This window comes from Poecilia mexicana, unplaced genomic scaffold, assembly GCF_051168715.1.
Source record: "Poecilia mexicana isolate PSO_F unplaced genomic scaffold, ASM5116871v1 scaffold_22, whole genome shotgun sequence".
In the NCBI taxonomy this organism is placed as follows: Eukaryota; Metazoa; Chordata; class Actinopteri; order Cyprinodontiformes; family Poeciliidae; genus Poecilia; species Poecilia mexicana.
The window spans coordinates 7,123,282-7,144,138 of record NW_028263391.1 but is presented as its reverse complement, the minus strand read 5'-3'; the positions used below and the strand labels follow the sequence as shown (position 1 = coordinate 7,144,138).

Genomic DNA, 20,857 nt, shown 5'->3' with positions numbered 1-20,857 from the left:
TCACAACAAACATTGTCAGATCTGTTTTATTGCACGTTACATTACATTCGTCCATTAAGAACCGGTATGACCTGTACAAAACATTTCAAATACAATTCTCTCAAATACAATGGTAATATTGAAGAAATACAATTTTCTTCAATATTCCCAGGAATGTGTTAATAGATCCTGATGAGCTTTAGCTCAGCATGAAATCCAAGTCATGTGCTGCAGAATGCCAAGACCGCTAACACCAACATTACAATTCTGTTGCAAGAAGAACGCAACAAAAGCTTTCCCTCGTGTCGAGAAGAATAGCTGCTTTTCCCTTTAATGTCTGGCAGAGGGATTCATCCGTTCAGGAGAGGAGTGTTTTCATCCGATTGTTGATCATCTTCTCGCAGCCTAAAATTCAAACAGAAATGAGTGAAAACGCATCAGTTCCAGCTCGATAACTTAGAAAATTACGACTAGTTTCAGATTCATGATTACCTTTGTCGATTTCTCTTACAGAGAGAGTAAGCCAGGAGAAGTAAGGCCTGACAACAGAGAGGAACATCACTAACAGGATTAATAGTTTGTCGTTTTTTTCAGTCTAATTTACAGTAGAACAAAATGATCACTCATTAATAATCCTTTAAGATAACGACTAATACTTACAGCTAAGAGTCCCATGGCACCCTGGACTGTCGCCGCCCATTCAAAGTTCAGGCGCTGCGTGATAAGGCCGCCCACTATGGGACCATAAAACATCCTTTGGAACAAATGTCCCCATTAACGTTTAAACCCCAAACAATCAAATGCAAGCAACAGCGGAAAAACTGGTTCTGGACTCACCCCGTGGACCAAAACGCACCAAACAAACCAGACACCATTCCTAGAGTGCTCAGTCCCTCTTCAAACCCTTGTTCGCTGCAAATGAAAGAGCGTGGAGGATTAAAAAAGAAACAACTACACGTCATGTGTGTGTGTGGAACAAACACGGAGGAGAGACTCACTGTGCGCATGTGATGATCTCAGGGAATGTGGGGATTGCAGTCATGCCCAGAGAAAATCCAATCAGGCCGAGCATGAGGACCAGCAACCACAGCTGACTTTACATACAAAAAGAAACATAAAGAAGAGAAGCTGTACCTTTACTCGCCTGTTCTTAAAAACGACAATGATTGTAGCAACATTACAAAGCAAGACTGTTGGTCTGAAAACAAGACTGAAACTTCTAGTTATTTTGTTTTTGATAAAATTCCTGAACCTTTTTATTTCTTTAAGAAGTAACCAGGTAATGTTACAACCTTGTTGCCACAGACCGAAGCTGTCGATATAGAAGTACTCGTGGACTAATTTTACAGATAACAATATTTTAACAAAACAAAGTAATCCGATTTTTGTAGAAAGGGAATCTTCAAATAATTGTAATTGCTCCAGAACAGGAAAGGGATCTTACACTTGTTTTTCTTAAAATAAAAGGTCTTTGACTCTACAAATTCCCATTTTCTTGGAGTAAAAAAAATGTATCTCAGTCTTCTCAAAACCAAGATATAGGTCCTTTGTTCATAAAAAGACAAAAACTTTGAGTTGTGACTTAGCATTTTCCATTTTAAACAGATCAAAATGTTTTGAGTAAAGTGTCACATTAAGCACCGATATTGGTGTATCGTACGCTCCACAGTACATCTAAATATTTTAAACATCAAACTTAGAAACAAGCTCAAATTCCTCCCTGCACCTGGTTCATCAACAATGACAATGCTCTAGTGTTTCTGACGGATTTACTTGCTGATTTCAGTTGAATATACGGGGAGGATACGTTCCCGAAACAAACCATCACCTCTTGATGTGAAAGAACGGCGCAGGACCGAGCAGGAAGAAACAAGCAGCAGTGATGACTCCTCCCGTCACTGTGAATCCTATCCTTGTTCCCTGGTGAGCAACGACTCGCGTTAAAATTACAACTAACCGTGCATTCTTGATCGTGTTTGACCGCTTTAAACACTCACAGGATATTTATCTGTGAAGTAACCAATCACAGGGGACGCCAGACAGTACGGCAAGGACAAACCGATCATTATTAGTCCCACGTAGCCAGATGAGAGATTAAACTGAGAGGAACAGAAAAGAGAAAGAAAGAAGTAGTAAAACTTTAACATGATGCATACGCAAGAAAAGGTTAAACTGATTTTATATGAAGTAAGCAACGTACCGTTTTCATGGCAAACAGCGACAATGTGGCATCAATGAACCCCAGCCCTGCACTTAGCGTTCCTATCACGAAGCAAATCAGCAGGACTTCTCCATGGAAGAGCAGTCTAAAGAACGAGTCTTTGGATGGTTCAGCCTCTGATTAAAAAAAAGAAAACAATAAAATAGCTCAATGTCAGAAAAAAGGAAAAACATCAAAATGACAGAAAATGATGTGTCGAATATTCAAACTCCTACCAATGGAGGGCAACACATAAATGTTGAAAGGAACCATGATCAGAAGCAGACATCCGAGAAGCAAAAAGGGGACTTCGTATCCAAAGGAGTGGTAGAACCAGCCGCCCACAGGAGGCCCCAGAATGAGCCCGAGCCCGGTGAAAATCTCCAAGCTTCCCTGAAGAATCAAAGTACGGATGAGCAATCAGAACACAGAGAGAGTCTTCTTCGTTTCAACCACAAAATATGAAGAAGTCTGTTTCACCGGGACCAGCACAGAGTGGTGAATGTTTGGGATATGGAGGACAAAACTGTGCACAGTTTTCAAAGATTTTTACAGTTAAAAGTCCAAAGAGTGAACCGTGTTCAAGCACTTCTTCAAGACACCACCAGGCCTTACAGTGAGGATGGAGAGATCATGTTATTTTTTTGGTGACATTTTTTTCATCTCACTGTTCAGTTTGGTCTTATCTGACCTGAGAACCTTCTCGCCTTGTTGTTCACAATAGTGCAAGTATTTTGTGTCTGTCTATCATATAGATTCCCATTTAAAAAAAAACAAAAAAAAACATAGAAGTTTGAAGTTATATGACAAAATTATATATATATATATATATATATATATATATATATATATATATATATATTTTAGCTTAGCATCAAAAAAGCACAAAAACTAAAGAAGAGACAGTGAAAGACATTTAAAAAATGGGGGGAAAAAGCAACTCCATACATAGTCACCTTCCTAAAATGATTGGTTAAGTCATTTTTTTTTGTAATTTTGGAAAAAAAAATGATATATATATATCACTAACTTTTTATTACCAAAAGACGATTTAGGCAAGAAAATGATTTCAATATGACGACAACATGGGAAAAATAAACAATTTCTAGCCGACACATAGTGAACAAGTGAATGAGAGCAGCAGAGTATTTCTCATGGGACTGGGATGAACATAACTGAACCAACACATACCAGCTCAAACTACTTTCCTGTTTTCTTAAGACTAACGTCTCAGCTGCATACCGGCCAGACAAAGGAGGTCTGCTCTCACCAAAACAGTCGCCACATTGTTTGGGAAAATTTTCGCCGTCATGGCAAAAGTGGAGGTCATGGCGGCAGCGAAGCCCACGGCGTCGACGGACCTCACTATAAAGCACAGGCTAATGAAGGGGGCCCCCGCGGGGGCCCGATCGAGTAATCTGCCGTGAAATAAAAAGAGGAGACGACTTGGTATGTGAACGAATCGAGTCACTTCAGTGATTCAATTCAGTTTCAAGCACAACGTAGTGTTTTGCTTTTACAGTTAAATTAGTGAAACAGATACATTTTCCAGTCTTAATTTATTTCACTAGTACATCTATGGCCAACAAACATGAATAAAGTTGCTCACCCAAACATGATGGTGCACACTGACGATACAAAAAGTCCTGCGATTAGCATAAATTTTGCTCCAATCTGGACAATCTGCAAAAAAAAAAAATGACACCTGCTGAGTAAGGAGCTGAAAAAATTACATATGTGCTGCTGACATACTGTCATGTACTTACATATCTTCCCATCACCATAGAACCTATTAAATTGCAGACAGCATAGCACCCAAATATTAGACCAACCACAGTCTGACTGGCTCCCTTCTTTACAGCCTGCAGGGGAAATTAATGCAAAGTGATCAAGAAAGTCTTAAAAAAAAGACATCAAAGCATAACCACAATATAAATCTGCAAAACAAAACGAGAGTCATTGCCCACATGAATGAATATTAAGGCATATTAATTTAGGGTGTTTTATTTGATTTTTTTTTTTTAAAGCAGAATTAAATAAATACTTACCCGCTTCGTAAAATGTGGTAAAATTTACTTTTTCTGACCAAATTCCGGACGGATATTTGACCAAACCAATGTAGATGATCTCACCTCTTAGCACATTTTGCACATCTTTAACATTGTTCAGGTTGGTTTTATCCATTTCAAAACCAGTTCTGTTGTGCGTTAGATCCCTGCTGGATCTAATTGTGTCTAGATTTAAGCAATCTGATCTCGTCCGGAAGATCAATGACCACCAAAGCTCAAGCGTATCGAACTGGTGGATGCTAGTAAACCAGAGTAACTTTCCACGTTGAAGCAAACTCAACATTAACATGCCCGCTCCAAAATCGACACCTTCAGGCTCGACTGAAACGTGAAGCTGTCCACACCGACAAGCTAATTGCCTTCGGGGATGGGGGAGTTTTAAGGACAAGAAAGAGATAGAGCGAGCTAGAGATGGATTTTTTTTTTTATGATAAAAAGTGTGTTAGAAGGAGTCAAGACTATGATTTCAAAACTAAGATGAGTTCTCCACTCTGAAGCCTGCTGCAAGCAGTACTGGTCCACGACATGAAAGAGATGGAATTTAACAAAAACGTAGAACTACTTTCCAAACTTTTCAACTCCAAACGGCTCCTTGAAGTTGGGCTTTCCCAATTTTAGATGTCGTTCTTAAAACAAATTTCAGGGAACTCATAATTACTCATATGGCTGCTTTAGGCAACATCCCACTGAATGACATCACACCACACGACTATTAACTACTGATAGCACCACAATTACGTTTTTAAAGGATCCTTGCGACTGTTGTCTTATCTATGCCGAGTTATACTCAAAGCAAGAACTAAATCACTAATCAATATTGCAATTATCTATCTGCAAAGTGGGAATGATAACACAATTTTCTCCATTTTGACCTACATTTTTACTTGCAACAGCCAGTAAAACACCACGGTTTGAAACCAACGACGTTCAAACCACCAAATGTCAATCACAATGAGAAACGATCGCGTCCCCTACTCCAACATCTGTCTGCCCGAAAAGATTTGCAAGAAAGCAAAGTCTAAGCAAGTAAATACCAAATATCTGCTAATTTTATACCAAATATCTATTTTGATAAGTTTATCTTTTACAAAATAAAAATATTTGTAGTGACTGAAGCTAAGTCTACCAAACACAAATGATCTTTGAATAAATTTGATTTTGCTTCCAAACTTTTACCTGTAGAGTTGATTTTTTTGTGTCTTTTTTCTATCTCATGTATTTCAGACCATAAACAAATACCGTTTCCCAAAATCCATAAGTTAATAAATGTAAAGAAATACTATTATTTAGGTTCACTTCAGGAGAAATTCAACATTTAAAGGGGAAAAAAACAAAATTTGAGATTTATTTCCCATTATTCTGACCTTCTTTAACTTACCTCATTAGGGAAAAAGGGGCCTAATATAGAGTAGCAGATCATTGAACTGAAATTAACAGATGCCAACGAAATTAAAGTGAGAATCTGTATTCTTGTCATTCTGGTAGGTTGTTCTGTTGTTTCAGCTGGAAAGGAGTTTTCTGCTGGGGGAAAAAAGGGAACAGAAACAGAAATACTAAGGTTTGAACTTTTTCAATCTGAACAACTTTATGCTCTTTTGCATCAGGAGCAAAATCATCGCAAAGTCATCGTTGGCTCTCTGTAGCTAATTTACAACGAGAGGAATTTGATGGATATTTACTACGGAGTTACACAAGTTCCCACTCACCTGCCGGTTGGGAAGCAACATGCGCGTCCATTTTTTATTTTTTATAATTAAAACTACTTTCAGACTTAAGGTAGTGATTCACAAACAAACAGGCGAACAGGTATCCTGAAAACCCAATTAGACGCCGCCGCTACTCTCCCGGCTCCAAGCTGAGTGAACACAAGCTCCCGCACAGAACCGACGGCGAACAGGGCCGACATGAGAAACTTCCTAAGTGACTTTAGGGTCAACCTTTTCAAAATAAAAGTCCACTTCCGGGTAGCGCTAGAACAATAATGCATTTGTCTGGATACGGATTGAGAACATGGAAAAACAGCTAAAACAATACAAAACATGAGGGAAATAATAACAAAAAAGAAACGGACAAAGGAGAAGACGGGGGAGAAAATGCAAAGAGGGAACACAACAGGAGAAAAAATATATCAATGTAAGATATAAATACCCACAGAATATGGAAAAAATAATTTAAAAAAGAAGTAACATGTGAAGTTATTTTTACTAAAAAAAAATACGGAATATGAAAAAGAGAGAAAAACAATTAAATAACAAATGAAAATAGAATGGAAATTACAGTAATTATAATGTTAATAACACAATCAGTACCCAGGAACAGGAGATTGGACCTGGAGATTTTAGAGAAATTACTTCACAAATAAAACAGCAACAAAAACATTGCAGATAAATAGATTTTATTACATTTTGGCTAACCCATAGGTCTTTACAAACCTTTTTTTTTTCTTTTCATCACAGAATAAGAAATAAAATCTGGCTGCAAACTCTTCATTAGGCAGTATTGCTGATGACTGGCGAACACTGTCTTTAAAGTTGCACAGAGGGGGAAAAGCATTGTAAAATTAAATCATTGCACTTCTTGTTGCTCTCCAAGGTTTTCTCCTTAAAGTAATTTGAAACAAACATTCAATAATAATTTATCTTTTTTATACATTAGCACCAAATTTACATGAATCTCACTCCTACAGCTCACTGCAACAACTTATAAATACACTTTTGCTAAATTATTTTCTTTTTTTTTTGTCTACAGATGTAACATCACAAAATATTTGGTAAGTAAAAACAAAAGAAATGAAAAAAAATGTTAGCAACGTATAAGCACTTCTTATCTAAGCGTAGGTCACTTGCTAAATCCACAGTGTAGCAAGCGGCTTTATATTTTCCTTTGCAATTACAACATCAGTTCTGTGTAGGTAGGATTATTGCACAAAAGCTCTATCTATTCAAAGCAGCACTGATTTCCAAATAGTGAAACTACAGCACTTCACATTCAAATGCAGGATTCAAGTAGCATCATAAACACCCAGCAAAAAAAAAAAAAGAAAAAAAAAAAAAAGAGTAAGATTTCACTTTAGCTTACATATGGCACTCAAAGACTTAATCAACCAGCAACAGGAGGATTTCTGTAAACAAAAACTGTTCGGGCTACAGAATTACACGAAATACGATTGAATGTACAAATGTAAAATGCAAGCCTCAATGAAATATTACTGCCTCACTGAATCAAATTGTAATATTTTTGCCAAAAGATGTATTTTAACGCCCATTGCATCACTTCATAGAAGTAACATAAATACGATGCCAAACTTTGCTCAGGTCTTTCAGATGCAATGACTCACTCATTGAAAGCATGTAGCAGAACAAATTAAACAAATCTCACCTTAATGCTGGCCTGGAATGAGATTTGAATCAGCAAAGTAAGCGAAATCCTAAAAATAACTAATAATAAAACCAGCCTTCTTTACTGGATTCCTTTTAAACAAATTTTAAAAAGTGCAAGATTTGTGTTAGATATCTTATGGTATGGCTTAGAGGCAATGTATTCTGAATTTCAAACTCCATTCTACCCTCAGAAATTGCATTTATTTAATGCAGAATGAATATCAATTATGTAAAGACTTTTATATTTATTTATAATATTTATTCTAAGTTATATTTCTGAACTACAGCATTAAGTCAAAGTTCTGGATAAACTGCTTCCATCAGTACTTGACAAGCTGACTTTGCTTTCGATACTAACTGTAAATCACAGGTATGTGAACAGTCAAATCAAAAAAAAAAAAAAAAAAAATCTGGGAAAAAATGTAATAAATGTGTCTCAGTCCCGACCAGTACAGAACAGCAACACCGGCAAAACGACTCTTCATTTCAGTCTTTGAGTCACATTGGCCAAGGCGACAGCAAACGCCTGCACGGCAGAGAAAGGGTACTGGAAATCCAGGATGTAAGCGTTCCCGTCTATTCTCCCAAACTGCATCACCTGAAACAGAGAACATCAGAAACACATCAGGGATTTCTTATTGTTTCAGAAAGTTATTTGGTCACCATTAAAACTCTTGCGTCATTGCTTTTCACATTACCTGCCTGCCATCCAGCTCTATCTGAAAATTCTTTGCTGACTCCTGAGTGACCCGACCGCCAAAGTCAAGCTGATAGACCTGCGTAGCCTCGTTCCAGAGTGGCTGCTTATTGGCCATGACATAGACGAACCCTTGGCTACCTAAACTGCGGTCTTCTCTTTCGTTGGCTTTGCGGCACTTGATCTCTTCCAGCTCACTTGCCATACGCAGGCTCCTCTTGTTCTTCCAGCTCTTTTTGCTACTCTGGTTCTGGTTCATGAGCTCGTCGCCACTAATGAACAGTTCTGGTTCGCTTTCGGAGCTGTCCTGGAACTCATTCGTCGTCCTGCTCATTTTCTTAGTCTTATTCAGTTGCTCTCTCTGCCCCTTGGGCTTCTTCTTCTCTCTACTGCCGAGCCTTGGGCTGGATATGAGGGTGTTGAAGTCAGAGAGTGCCCGCCCTTCCTTTCTCGATCTGCTCTCAGAGACCGTGGGCATGTTGCCCTCTTCTGCCCTGCTGTCAAGCCTTTTGCGGCTCTTCTTGCTGTAGCGTTCCGACTCCTGGGGAACGGGGCTTTCGTTAAGGGACGACGGCTCGGGAAAATTGTTGGCAGACTCTGCTTGGTCTTCTGTGGCACTTTTGGATGGGATCAACTCAGTGGGCGGGGGAGGAGGTGGTAGTGGAGGTGGTGGAGGTGGAGCAGTGGGAGGAGGTGGGGAGAGTAGAGGCTTTTCTAAAATCTGATGAGTTTTGGTAGGCAGGGGAGGAGCTGGAGGATCTTGCATTGGTGGTGGACATGGGTAAGGGTTCCAAGGATGTAAACTGACAGGGTGAAGCTGAAGTCCAGCGCATGAGCTAGCTCCAGGGTATAATGGAGGGAGAGGACAGCAAGCCAAGTTAGCCAAGTTTGGAGGGTACCCTGGTGGTAAGACCAAACTAGGATCCTGTTGGGCAAAGGATACCGAGGTGACTACCTCATTTGGGGAACACTGTGGCGGAGGGTTCTGTAGGGTCTGGAGTGGAGGTCCACTGTGACCCACACCTGGGGGGAAAGGTGAGAGGGATATCTGGTATCCTGATGGGAAGGTAAGAGTGCTCGTGTTCAGACTGGTTGGAGGCTTCGTTGTGAGGACAAAAGGAAGCCGAGTAACGTCCAAGTGCTGCGCCTGACTGATAATGAGAGGGGGTGGTTTAGGATTTCCTGGTGGCGGGGCTAACATCGTCTGCTCTGGAGTAAGCCAGAAGTCCTCTGCGGTGGAGGTGTCCCACTGATAAGGCGGAGGGCGTTTGACTGTCATACTGCCATCGCCCAGATTCAACTGACGAACAGATTTCTCAAGGTGACACTGCTGATTTAGTGTCTCGTCTTCAGTAAACGCAGAGTTTACGTACACTGTTCTGTCCCGGCTGTTATCTACCGCTCCCAATAGACTGTAAGACGACTGAGACGCCAGCGGTGAGGCACTTTTGGAGTGCACTATGATGGTGCTGTGATGAGCCCCTTTGCCTGGCGGGAAGTCTTGCCTTACGACCGTGCCGCCTGCGATGCCACTACTCGTAGTCCCCCCTCCGGTTACACTGACACTGGTACTACTGCTGTTACTGCTGCACTGTGTGCACGTGTACAATGCAGTGGGCACCCTCTGCTGGTAAGAAAGCGACAATGCGCTGTTCATTTTCGCCTTGGTAGGCAAAGTTCTCGAGCTGTCCATCATCTGTGGCACTTTGAGTCCCACATCTCTGCGCTCACGACGTAGAGTGGCATGAATCAGACTGCTGTCGATTTTCTGAGGAGGAGGAAGAGTAGCAGTTACCTGATTGGCCGGATCAGGGTACGGAGGAGGGTCTCCGCTTGGTATAGAATACCGAGGAACGGACAGACGACTCAACGTGGCTGAGCTGTATGGTAGTTGAATTTTTTTATTTTCAGTGGAAGTCACTTTAAGAGTTGCCGAACCTCCAATGCCATGAACAGAGTATGCATTCTGATTGCGAATGAGGCGTCTCCGTGGGCGACACACCTCCTCTACATTGCCACTGCTGTCAAAGGTGGTGATCCGTTCGTACCCCAGAGGGGTTGGGTACTGCAAGGTGACTGGGTGAAGCAAAAATTCGTCTTTCTTGAGGCAGGGATCGGGGGCCAGGACACTTGGGCTGTCACAGTTTGTAATGAACGTTTGAGGAGCAGCGGCTGCTGTAGCTGCTGCTGCAGACACCACGGTCCCTGGGTACGGAGGTGGGGGGTTTACCTTCCTCATCTGGATCTCCACAGCTCCGTCTGCGTCGCTGAAGGAAGGAGGTAACGTCCGTGGAAGAGTCGGCTTCAGCGTGTGTGCGTGGTCCCCCCTGTCCAGCTCAGGCACAGCAGTGGGAGGAGGGATCGAAGGAAGGAGATGGATCTGTTGCAGAGAAATGGTTGGATAGCCAGTGGGAGGCGGCGGCAGCGACATCTGCATTTTGAGCTGCTGCTGCATTTGTTGGTGCTGCCTCTGCATCTGCTGATGTTGCTGCTGGATCTGCTGATGCTGCTGCTGCAGCTGCTGCTGCTGCTGCCGCATCTCCTGGATCTGCTGCCGGATCTGCTGCTGCTGCTGCTGCATCTGCTGCTGCTGCTGCTGCATCTGCTCGTGCTGCAGCTGCATCTGGTGCTGCTGCTGTTGGATTTGCTGCTGTTGCTGAAGCTGTTGGGCCTGTTGCATTGGCGGGTGCTGTTGAGCCTGGTGTTGATGATGTTGGGCCTGTTGGTGTAGAGTCTGTGGGTGATGCATCTGCTGCAGCTGTTGATGTTGTGGCTGTTGTTGCTGCTGCTGCTGCTGTTGTGTCTGGGACGGATGGTGGTGTTGCTGCTGTTGTGACTGAGACGGATGGTGCTGTTGTTGCTGTTGTTGCAGTTGGTGATGATGCATCTTCTGCTGCTGTTGCTGCTGCAGCTGCTGCTGCGTTTGCACCGTATGGGACTGTTTCGATGGCTGCTGGCGAGGCTGCTGTGAGTGAGCCCTCTGCGAGTGAGGCTGTGGCGGTAGATGGTGAGGCGGTGGTGGGGGAGGCAGAGTACCAGGGAGAAGAGGACCCATGTCTAACCCACTGAAAATCCCCTGACTATGATTTGAATATCTAGTTGGAACAGGGTATGGTGACGCAACAGCATCTTGGCCATGATCAGGGACGGGGACTGAGGCTGAGGCAGCCGCCGCCGCAGCCGCTGCTGCGGCCGTGGCTGTTGGATTGGTTAGCACGTCAAGCTGAATGTTCTGATTGGCCAGGAGGGATTGAACAAGTCCGATGCTTTGAGTTGGAGACATGGCTTGAGCTGGGCTGTGGATGGGAGCGATGGGAATATTGACGGTACAGGGTGGGTTGTCTCCGGCTACTCCAGACGGCCCCATCACTTTAAGAAGACACAGAGCAGAAATTTACCCAAAGACACTGAAATCTCATCGTATATTAATAATTTTACATGTTTTTTTCATTGACAATCGTGCTGTCGTTGGAACCTGGTAGGTCATCCTCGTCCTCACTGAACACATTGGGGTTGAACACAGGCAGGCTCATGAAGTCATGAGAAATCTTTCGCACTTCAGGAAGGTAGATAGTCATCTGCCTCGGTTGCAGATGCAGCAAACTAGTCTTATAGATCACTGAAGCAAAAGAATACACAAAGAAGAATAAAAAAAAAAAACATGAATCATAAATTGTTTTGTAGACAAATCATACATGCATCGGACATTTTTGGGAGATTTACCTGCACCGAGATTGGCTGGGAGGAAAGAGGCGAGTCCTACAATTTTGAACTTTGTTCCCCAAATGTTAGATGTGACTTGGGCAAGGTAGTTGTGCTGTGGAAGTGTAAAAATAGAAAATTACTAAATTAGTCTGCATGAACCTCTGGCACAAGAAGGTTTTATTAACTGGATTTTATTTAGATTTTTTTGGATTTAGTTGTATATTTAACAAATAGAAATAAAGAAATCTAACAAAAATACTGCAGTATCAGGATCATAACTGGTGTACTTGTTGATTATGCAATCGGTTGGTTTCCTGCATAAGATGAAAAAACTAGTGGAAGATTACTTCCCTGGTTTTACTTGGCCTTAAATGTAATTTACTGAACATCTCCAAATATTTTCACGTCTTCACTCTGATACCACCAAATGAATTTGAGTGGTGAGAGTAATCAAATAGTAATGCAAAGCTTCTAAGTTTGACTCCAGCTTTCCACACAACATGCCAAAGTATATAAAGGCAAGACATCGAATGTCAAGATGCTGATCAGACTGACTGACCCTGAGCTATTTTGTAGTGAAGCTGTTAGACATACTTGAAAAGACTTGAAGCTTTAAAATAGGCTACATATCGACCCAGGGAGATTCATTCATAAAAAATGTGAAATCCTTTCTCATCAAAACCTCTCATATAATTTCACCCCCATCTTAACAATTATGCACAGCTTTGTGTTGGTTGACTACATAAAACCCCAACAACAGAATTTGAGGTTGTAATGTGACAAAATGTGAGTATGAACATTACATAATCGAGGTACGGCTTATGTCTTATATGCTATGTTTGAAGACGTCAACAGCGTTGACAAATAATTTTGAGTAAAGGTCAAAAGTACCTCTGTGTTTCCATCCATTGTAAACTCACGGCGGGTCAGACTGGGCGACCGAACCGGAGGCTTTTTAGTCAGTAGCCGTGGTGACCGTTGCCCTTCTTGATTGGCGCGTGAAAGTTTGGGGGATTTTCTTGAATCCATATTTAACCTAAGAAAAATATATATATTGTTAGACTTGTTAAAATAACAGCATCAATAGACGAATCCTGAATGCGCAAAGGCTTCGTCGACATCATTTCCGACGAGGCAACCTGTTTCCGCGGGATAACTTTGGCGACTTCTTCCCCACCCACTCGTCACTCAAGTCGATGTCACTGGAGTCGGAGCAGTTACAGCTGTCTGTGTAGGAGATCATGGGATTCACACACACGTCCTCTGGAACAAGAAACACAAGTGGTACTGAAGATTACCGAGCAAAAACATGTCTGTGGCAAAAAAAAAAAAAAAAAAAACTAAAACGAACGTGGCATTAAATTTCCGTTGCATAAAAATGATTTAACAAGCCAAATGCCCGGTCCTCGCACAGGCTATTTCTGAATCAGGCCACAAATCATGTTACATCAGAGAGGAGACTGCGTTTGTTCTTCCTCCTGGCAAATGGTTAGAACACAGCACTCATATCCCTTCTGGAAAGCAATAAAAGTGTGTTTGAGCACCTGTGTTTTTATCTCCTATCCAATGCTGCCTTATGGCTCATCTGTCCTCAGCAAAACATTTATAAAAATAGAGATACATCAATAAGGTATTCTGAGTCAGTTTGGAACAATTCTTTAAGTATTTCACACACAAAAAATAAAATGTCCAGCAGCCAACTGCTAAGATCTTGTTGACATGCCATTGTATTGTGTAAATTTAGTCTTGATTGTTTTAATAAGCTCTTTTCAGAGAAGAATCAGCTGGCTCATGTTGCCCTTTCCCTTCAGTTTGCCTTTAGTCGCACTGATTACTCCAACAATGTCTTCACGGCTCTGCCTGAAAAATTGATCAGCATCAGCTGCAGCAGATGCTGAATGCTGCTGCTCGTGATCTCACTAAGACCAGGAAGACAGAGCACATCACCCATTAAACATTAAAATATGTTTGTTAGTTTATAAATCACTGATTGGCTTAGCACCAAAATATGTGGTAGACCATTTGTCATTCCAGGCCACTCAGGTTTTCTGGTTTTAGCCTGCTCTGTATCCCCTGAACCAGAATTCAGCTTCTATGCTGCATAAATCTGGATCAAACTTTCAGAAAACTGTAAAACAGCCAAGCAAGAATTTGGTATTTATTTACAGAAAATGAGAAATGGTCAAATTAACGAAAAAAGATGGAGTCTTTACAGACCTCAAATAATGCAAAGAAAACAAGTTAATATTCATTTAAAAACAACAATACTAATGTTTTAACTCAGGAAGAGTTCAGAAATTGATATTTTGTGGCGTAGCCATGAGGTTTTCAATGGGGTTCAGTGGAGTGGTCCATTCAGTTTTTCAGAAGATTTTTATTTTATGATTTTGATGATGGCTTTTGTTTCACAATTGGTGACTGTGTTATGTTTTCATGAGGTAAAGCACTGAACATTTGCTGAAATGTGCTCTACAAATAAACTTGACTGGACTTTCTTAATTAAAAGGATGCACAAAGTTTTTATAACTTGACAACTCTATCGTATATGAAGCTGTTTTAGATCCAACAGAAACTGAATAACTAACAACATATCTGTTGTTTGCTGAAATATTTACAGACTGAACATTATTTATAGTTTTGCTGCAATTAATAATTAGGAAGAAGAAAAATCTGGGTTTTTTTTTTAAGTATTTGAGAGGCTGATCAACATTCAGGGTAGATGAAGGGAAAATTTGCTCTCCAATTGCTCCGTGCATCTCTGGAAAAACATACACACAAATTCTGATGAATATTAGGGTCAACTGTGAACTCACCAGGTTTGCCTTCAGTTTTTGGATCCATAATGACAAACTCAGGCCTGAGCTTACTGATGCGCCTTCCCTTGAGAATAGGCACCAGCCCCCCAAGATACTCCAGGTACAGCGTGTAGCAGGGGCCGCCTGCCTCAGGACTATCCTCCGCTCGCTTCATGGTGCAGTGCAGCCGCTCGTTCCCGGACGTGGGGTAGCTGACAAAGTCGCGGATGTTGTTGGGGTCAGGAATCGGAGGCTGGAACAGAGAAAGGAAAGATTTCTGGCTGCTCAAGGGGACAATATGAAAATGTGAGTGTCCGATGACCTCTGCTCACTTCCCCAGCAGGATCAGCATGACCTAGCCACACAACTGCAGGTTTTAGGAAATACGCTGAAGTGAAATACCTTGATGGTCGGTATAAAAGCAGAGGTAACGTAAGAGCAGAGCAGCGAGGGCATGTTCAGCTTCCCAACGTCCTTCTCTTCGCGCAGGGCGCTCGCAATACCCTGCTGGCACAAGAGCTGGAGGCTGGCCACCCTGTGCTCCACACGCACCACATAGAGAGCTGGTCCGCATGCAAGGAACAGGCGGGAGTCTCTGTGACCCCAGCAGATGGTGGTGATGGGCCTCTGAAACAGAGCAACCAAAGATCTTCTATTGTTAGAACACACTGGACACTTCTATGGTATTTATGTAACTAACAGTCTCAGACAAGAAGCCCTGCAAAAGTTTTCATATTCACTGGTGTTTTCAACACTTTGCCACATGTTAACCAAAAATTTGTACCATGAAAACACTTGGATTTGATATGGAACTTCATAAAGTAGTCCATAGTTTTTAAGGGAAATGAAAATCTGCAAAGTGAGGCAGACGTTTGTACTATCAGACCCCAACCTGAGTGAATACTTTAATTATTGGGGGTACGTCTCTTTAAACTTAGCAGAGGCAAAGATGGACATTTTCGCAATTTTTTTTTTTTTGCCTAAAGTAGCTGAAGTTCGGTCCGATTAGATGGTGAGCATCTGCAGACAGCAAGTTCTGCCACAACTTCTACATTTGAAGGTCTGAACTTTGGCATTTAATTGAGGCCTGATACTGTAGCTCTTCTGTTGTGATGTTTTTTTTTTATTTACTTATTATTACTCTTATTATTTTAGTATATATTTTTCTTGTATTATTTTTCTTTCTCTTTTCATCAACTTATTTTGTTATCATTTTTGTACAGCACACTGGTGCAATTTTAAACCTGTTTTTAATAAATTTGACATTGACTTTGATCTAATCCGTTCCATTGTAGGTCAGGTTTAGGTTCACTATTGTGCTGAAAGGTAAAGTTTCACCCCAGTCTCACGCTGTATTTAGCTCCACGCATGTTCCCATCAACTCTGACCATGTTCCCTGTCTCCGCTGAAGAATGGCGTTCCACATCATGATGATGCCACCGTTATGTTTAATTGTGTTGTTGGTGTGTTCAGGGTGATGTTTGAACACATGTTTGCAAGTAACAAAAGCTGTATTGTCTTTCCATTTAGCGATTATGCACTTTGTGTGGGTCTATTGCATAAAACGGGATACATTAAAGTTTCTGTTTGCTAACTGACAAAATATGGAAAGGCTCAAGCTTTCTGCCTATCTTTTGTAAGAAACTATATAAATATTTAGTCTCTTTATATTGCTATCTTCTAAGATATTTATAATAATAAAAAACTAAAGAAACTATGCCTAAAAAAATTGTAGCCAGGAGATCTAAGCGATGCCAATCAACCTCCTGGATGCTACTCAATTTGCTAATGGTGGGAAAACAACTTACTGTTACAGGAAAACCGTTTACCCGGCGTCATCGGTAGCGATGCTAACTAGCTTTAGCATTCATGGCAGGCTATGTTGTAGTGAACCAGCTGTAGCTTAGCAAAGAGCAAGAGGGTTTGGGTGAGTACAAGAGTGATTGGCAGCGCTAAAACCCTCGTCCTGGCTCTGATTGGCTGTTTCTACTTCTGCAGTTAATACGAGGAGCACTGGGCGAGGCCACAGGAGCTTGATTTTTTTCATAGATTATCTGTCTTATACTGTCACAACATAATGATAAAAAAAATGTTTTTAATAAAAGTTCCATATTGCAGCTATACAGAGAGACTAACCTGTGCAGGTGTTTCCAGAGTGTATATGTGCTCTCCTTGTACATTGTAGAACTTAACAAGAGCATTCCGCATGATGGATGCACACGCTGTGTCGGCTGGGAGCCCGTGTTTCTCCATGCCAGCCACAGCCAAGAGGTCTCCCTGAGAGCACCACTGGGCTTCTACATCTATAGTGAGGAAAATTAAATCAGAAAGAAATCTGTCGACAATAAAGTTGTAATTTTTACTCATGTGGGCTGGAACCTGAAGTGGCAGTAACAGCGTTTCTCAATAAACAAATTCAAGACCTACAATTGGTCTGGTCCAAGTCCGGTTCTTGAGAGCTAGCGTCCCGCAAACTTTCAGATACTTCCCTTCTCCAACACCCCAGCAGGGATGCATCTAACAGTTACAGAACTGAAGCTATCAGGGCCCTGACTTGGGCACCCCTAAATTTGGATGATTAAAGTCAAAAGACACCATGACGTTAATGGCTACCTTACCTTTACCAAATCTGAAAACTATACCTTGTTGCATCATCATACTGGGGGATCGTACCTTTCAGTCCTGAACGGATAACAGCCGGAGAGAGATCATCGTAGTTGTTCATCAAACTGATATCTCCTGATAAGAAGGTGACTGTCAACAAAGGCTTGACTCTTCGGACTTGGAAAAAGGAAGAAAAGTACATGTACATTCATTGGTTCATTAGGCGTTTGTCGTGAGCAGAGAGGGGGAGGAAACGGTCATACCGAAAGGCAGGATATTGTCATCAGAGTCCGTGTCGCTCTCTGTGCTGTCCTCGACCAGGAAGTCGGGGCAGTTCCACGACATGCTGACGATGCCGTCAGACTCGTGTAGCAGCACGTGAGCGAGCATCCGTCCATGACAGTCCATCACTATTACCTGCCCATCTGCTGTCCCAAACAACACCTACGGAGAAAGTTGTTCAATAACAACAACTATGTTACTAATAACTAAGCCGCCGCTAAACGGAGACAGCGTTTCTTTAACACTTTACGCGAACCACCAAGGATGTTTTGATACTAGAAACTCAGCAGAGCGTCTTTTACCTGCTGATCATCAGGTGTCCAGATGCCACAGGTGATCTGACTCTCCAGGTTGATCTCTGAGGACCAGTGTCTCTGCCCGCTGACCGAGCCGACTAACACAAAGCCATCCCTGTAAGCGATGAGGGCTTGGGTGCCGTCGTGTGACCAAGTAAAATCACTCACCTGAAGGGCGATAAGATATACTGTTAGGGGTATTGGTGTGAAACAACTAAAGCGATGGCGGGGTTTATATTTGTAACAAATGCATGCTGCATTATTATTGAAACACAATAACGAAATTGCACACCTGGGCTCCTCTGTCATTCACTAACTCCACAGACCACCTTCCCTCATACTGGATCCATACAAAGATGCCTCCTTCCATGTCACAGGTAGCCAGCTTCTGGAAGGGCTCATTCCAGCGCACCAAGACAACCTGCAAAGGAGCAAAGCAAGCAGCTTTCTTCCATTTTCTAAAAGCACAGGTACAGCTGTCCGCGGAGAGAAACTTTCAGGAGTAATGTGCTGCATAAACACGAGTCTAAAAAAAGACTTTGAGGCAGAACAGGCTTTTAAGAGCCAAAGCAGTTGCAAGGAGAGTCAGCACACAGGCGCATAAAAATAGCACCAGCAAGAAACATGTACTAACAATAAGATCAACGACAAGTTCATGAATGCAACAAGGACCTTTGGAGCAAAGAAATCGACTTTAAGCAAAAGCTGAAAATGATTTGATTCTTACTTTTACAGTTTGTTAATTTTGCAGACAAGCTTCTGGCACAGTTGGTATAGCTTCCTTTCAGTCGGTTGGTTTCATGGATCAAAATCATTTTTTAGGAATAGTCCACATTTGAGGAGACCTTTGATTGTGTCCAAGTTTCAACCGTCTGATTTCAACTTGTCACAGCAAATTGGTTGGGATGCTCAAGAGCAGCCCGGGAACCACAATGGAAACCACCAAAACACCATGTTTGTTGATTTGCCCACACAGACAAGCCAAGTTCCTTTTTTTGAGAGACGTTTTAAAGTCAGAGTAGAAAAACGATGAGCAGTTCAGCCGCAATGGCAATCAGCATGTTTGAAAGAATCAACAAGAGCTTTCCAAGCACGGTAGCAATATGCTAAGGGTTTGTTTAATTGCCTGCAGTATTGGTGCGTCTTACAGAATGGGTGTAAAAAATATCTACATTCTTCAGCTCCATCGAAAATGAGCAACTAGTTGAGTCACACGCAGGGTAATTATACGATAAACCTATTAACACTTTCTTGAGAATGGGTAGACATATGGTTGTATCACTGCACATCTGTTTGCTAAAGGTACAAGTGTAAACGTTGCATTGAAGGGCGTGGCCAACAGCAGCTTATTTGGATTTAAAGTCACAAGAGGCCCTCACCTCACTGTTGTGTCCTCGCAAGTTAAAGTTGATTCTCTGCGGTGTACTTCTATCCCTCCGGCAGTGACTGGAAGTGAACGTCACCCCGACGACTCCTCTCCCGTTCCCCGTGGCGAGCCAGCCCTCCTCGTAGTAGCGTCTCCGGCACACCGGCTTGTCCTTCTCGCTCTTGGGGACGCGGCCCTTCCATGAGAGGCAGAGGATGTTGGAGTCGCTGCACAGGATGGGACCATGTTCCACGGCGGCCAACATCCCTACTGACTGGTCAGGCTGCTGAGTGAGACAAGAGAAGAGGCTTCAGGTGATAGATCAACACGCATTAGAGCAGAATTTTGAGGTAGACGATAAAGATCATGATAAGTAGTTTTCCGTGGTTTTATAAGCATGGTGTACATTTGTATTCGGATCCTCTGAGCCAATGCTTTCTGCTACTTTTTCTGCAGATACACCTGCAGGAAGTTTGGGCTAGCTTTGCACACCTGGAGACTGAAATGTTTGCAAAGTAGCTCAAGCTCAGACTGGATGAAGAGCATCGATCCATGAACAGCAATTATTTTCAAGTTTTTCGAAAGTTTCAGAGACTCAAACTTCCTGTAGACAGACCAGAACTGAATTCTACTCAAGGATGGAAAGAGACCATGAACACAATGGCATGCCACACTTTTCAGATATTTGCTGGTAGAATATATAGTTTCCCTTTCACCTTACAATAGAGGGCTACTTTATATTGGTCAAAGAGGCCATGAAAAAAGAAAAAGATTAACACACTGCAGTAGCCCAAACCAGCAACAAACAATATAGGCAGGGAAATAACTCCCTAAAATCGGGTGATTTAAAGTGTTTTGTTTTGTTTTAGAAAATTCTGTGCAAATTAATTTTGACTGGCATTTTAACAAGTACCAGTGAATCACTAAGTGTGCCACTTATGGCAGCTCATAATGTTCTTGCTGTAGTCCCTACTATTCACTGCTCATGGAGCAGCTCCAGGATTTGTCTGTAAGTTACATCATCACTACAGCTCTATTGATCATCATTCACAAAATGAAATTAAACCATATAGATAAAATACATGAAATTCTGAGAATGCAAACCAGAGCTATGCCCTTTCTTTTATGCCAAAAGGGGAATATCAAAAAGGAGTATTCTCTTCTACCACACTTTTAAAAAAAGCTAATCATTCGACATGTTACAAATTTGAGGTCCCCAATTTATGTCAGAGTCAGTTTCTGCACATATTTGATGTGTGCTTGCTGACATTATGTTATGTAATGTCATGGGGGGGGGGGGGATTGGCTAAACCGTATTCAGTATTGACAATTTGACAGCGGCTTGAAATACCTCATAGTTCCTGGGCATGTTGAATCAAAATGCGTCCTCTGAAGGTGTCCATATTTTCATCCAGATGATGCACTGAAGGGTAATGGCTGTTTTCCTGTTGGTGCTTAAAAGGGGACCTATAATAGGGAGGTAA

The 20,857-nt window shown here is 41.9% G+C and overlaps 2 protein-coding genes across 3 annotated transcripts; both read right to left on the bottom strand.

The window, feature by feature from the left end:
- Nucleotides 1-10: 10 nt before the first annotated feature.
- slc18b1 (solute carrier family 18 member B1) lies at nucleotides 11-6,513 on the bottom strand. Of its 2 annotated transcripts, none has more exons than XM_014968963.2 (14): nucleotides 5,955-6,513; nucleotides 5,627-5,769; nucleotides 3,946-4,041; nucleotides 3,789-3,862; nucleotides 3,450-3,597; nucleotides 2,416-2,572; nucleotides 2,180-2,316; nucleotides 1,977-2,078; nucleotides 1,808-1,899; nucleotides 978-1,073; nucleotides 817-891; nucleotides 640-733; nucleotides 472-518; nucleotides 11-384 (listed from the first exon to the last, which is right to left on the bottom strand). In XM_014968963.2, the coding sequence occupies exons 1-14, from the start codon at nucleotides 5,983-5,985 to the stop codon at nucleotides 330-332; spliced, it is 1,347 nt and encodes a 448-aa protein (XP_014824449.2). In that variant the 5' UTR covers nucleotides 5,986-6,513; the 3' UTR covers nucleotides 11-329. The 2 variants fall into 2 exon arrangements, with proteins under 2 accessions (XP_014824449.2, XP_014824450.2); XM_014968964.2 differs by having other exon boundaries at nucleotides 5,627-5,766.
- A 113-nt stretch (nucleotides 6,514-6,626) lies between these two features.
- tulp4b (TUB like protein 4b) lies at nucleotides 6,627-19,638 on the bottom strand. Its single transcript, XM_088002366.1, has 14 exons — nucleotides 19,387-19,638; nucleotides 18,300-18,428; nucleotides 18,014-18,175; nucleotides 17,693-17,873; nucleotides 17,499-17,606; nucleotides 16,962-17,128; nucleotides 15,228-15,452; nucleotides 14,844-15,078; nucleotides 13,170-13,293; nucleotides 12,922-13,066; nucleotides 12,049-12,142; nucleotides 11,801-11,944; nucleotides 8,327-11,694; nucleotides 6,627-8,226 (listed from the first exon to the last, which is right to left on the bottom strand). The coding sequence occupies exons 1-14, from the start codon at nucleotides 19,636-19,638 to the stop codon at nucleotides 8,110-8,112; spliced, it is 5,451 nt and encodes a 1,816-aa protein (XP_087858492.1). The 3' UTR covers nucleotides 6,627-8,109.
- Between the last annotated feature and the right edge of the window lie 1,219 nt (nucleotides 19,639-20,857).

Coding starts and splice junctions, on each gene's coding strand:
- slc18b1 (XM_014968963.2), bottom strand. CDS start 5,985: ATGGACGCGCATGTTGCTTCCCAACCGGCAG. Junction 3,863..3,945: donor CTATGGTGATGGGAAGATAT/GTAAGTACATGA, acceptor TTTTTTTTGCAG/ATTGTCCAGATTGGAGCAAA. Junction 385..471: donor TGTAAGAGAAATCGACAAAG/GTAATCATGAAT, acceptor TTTGAATTTTAG/GCTGCGAGAAGATGATCAAC.
- tulp4b (XM_088002366.1), bottom strand. CDS start 19,638: ATGTTGGCCGCCGTGGAACATGGTCCCATCCTGTGCAGCGACTCCAAC. Junction 13,294..14,843: donor AAAAACTGAAGGCAAACCTG/GTGAGTTCACAG, acceptor TTCTTGTTCCAG/AGGACGTGTGTGTGAATCCC. Junction 8,227..8,326: donor TAGAGCTGGATGGCAGGCAG/GTAATGTGAAAA, acceptor TCTCTGTTTCAG/GTGATGCAGTTTGGGAGAAT.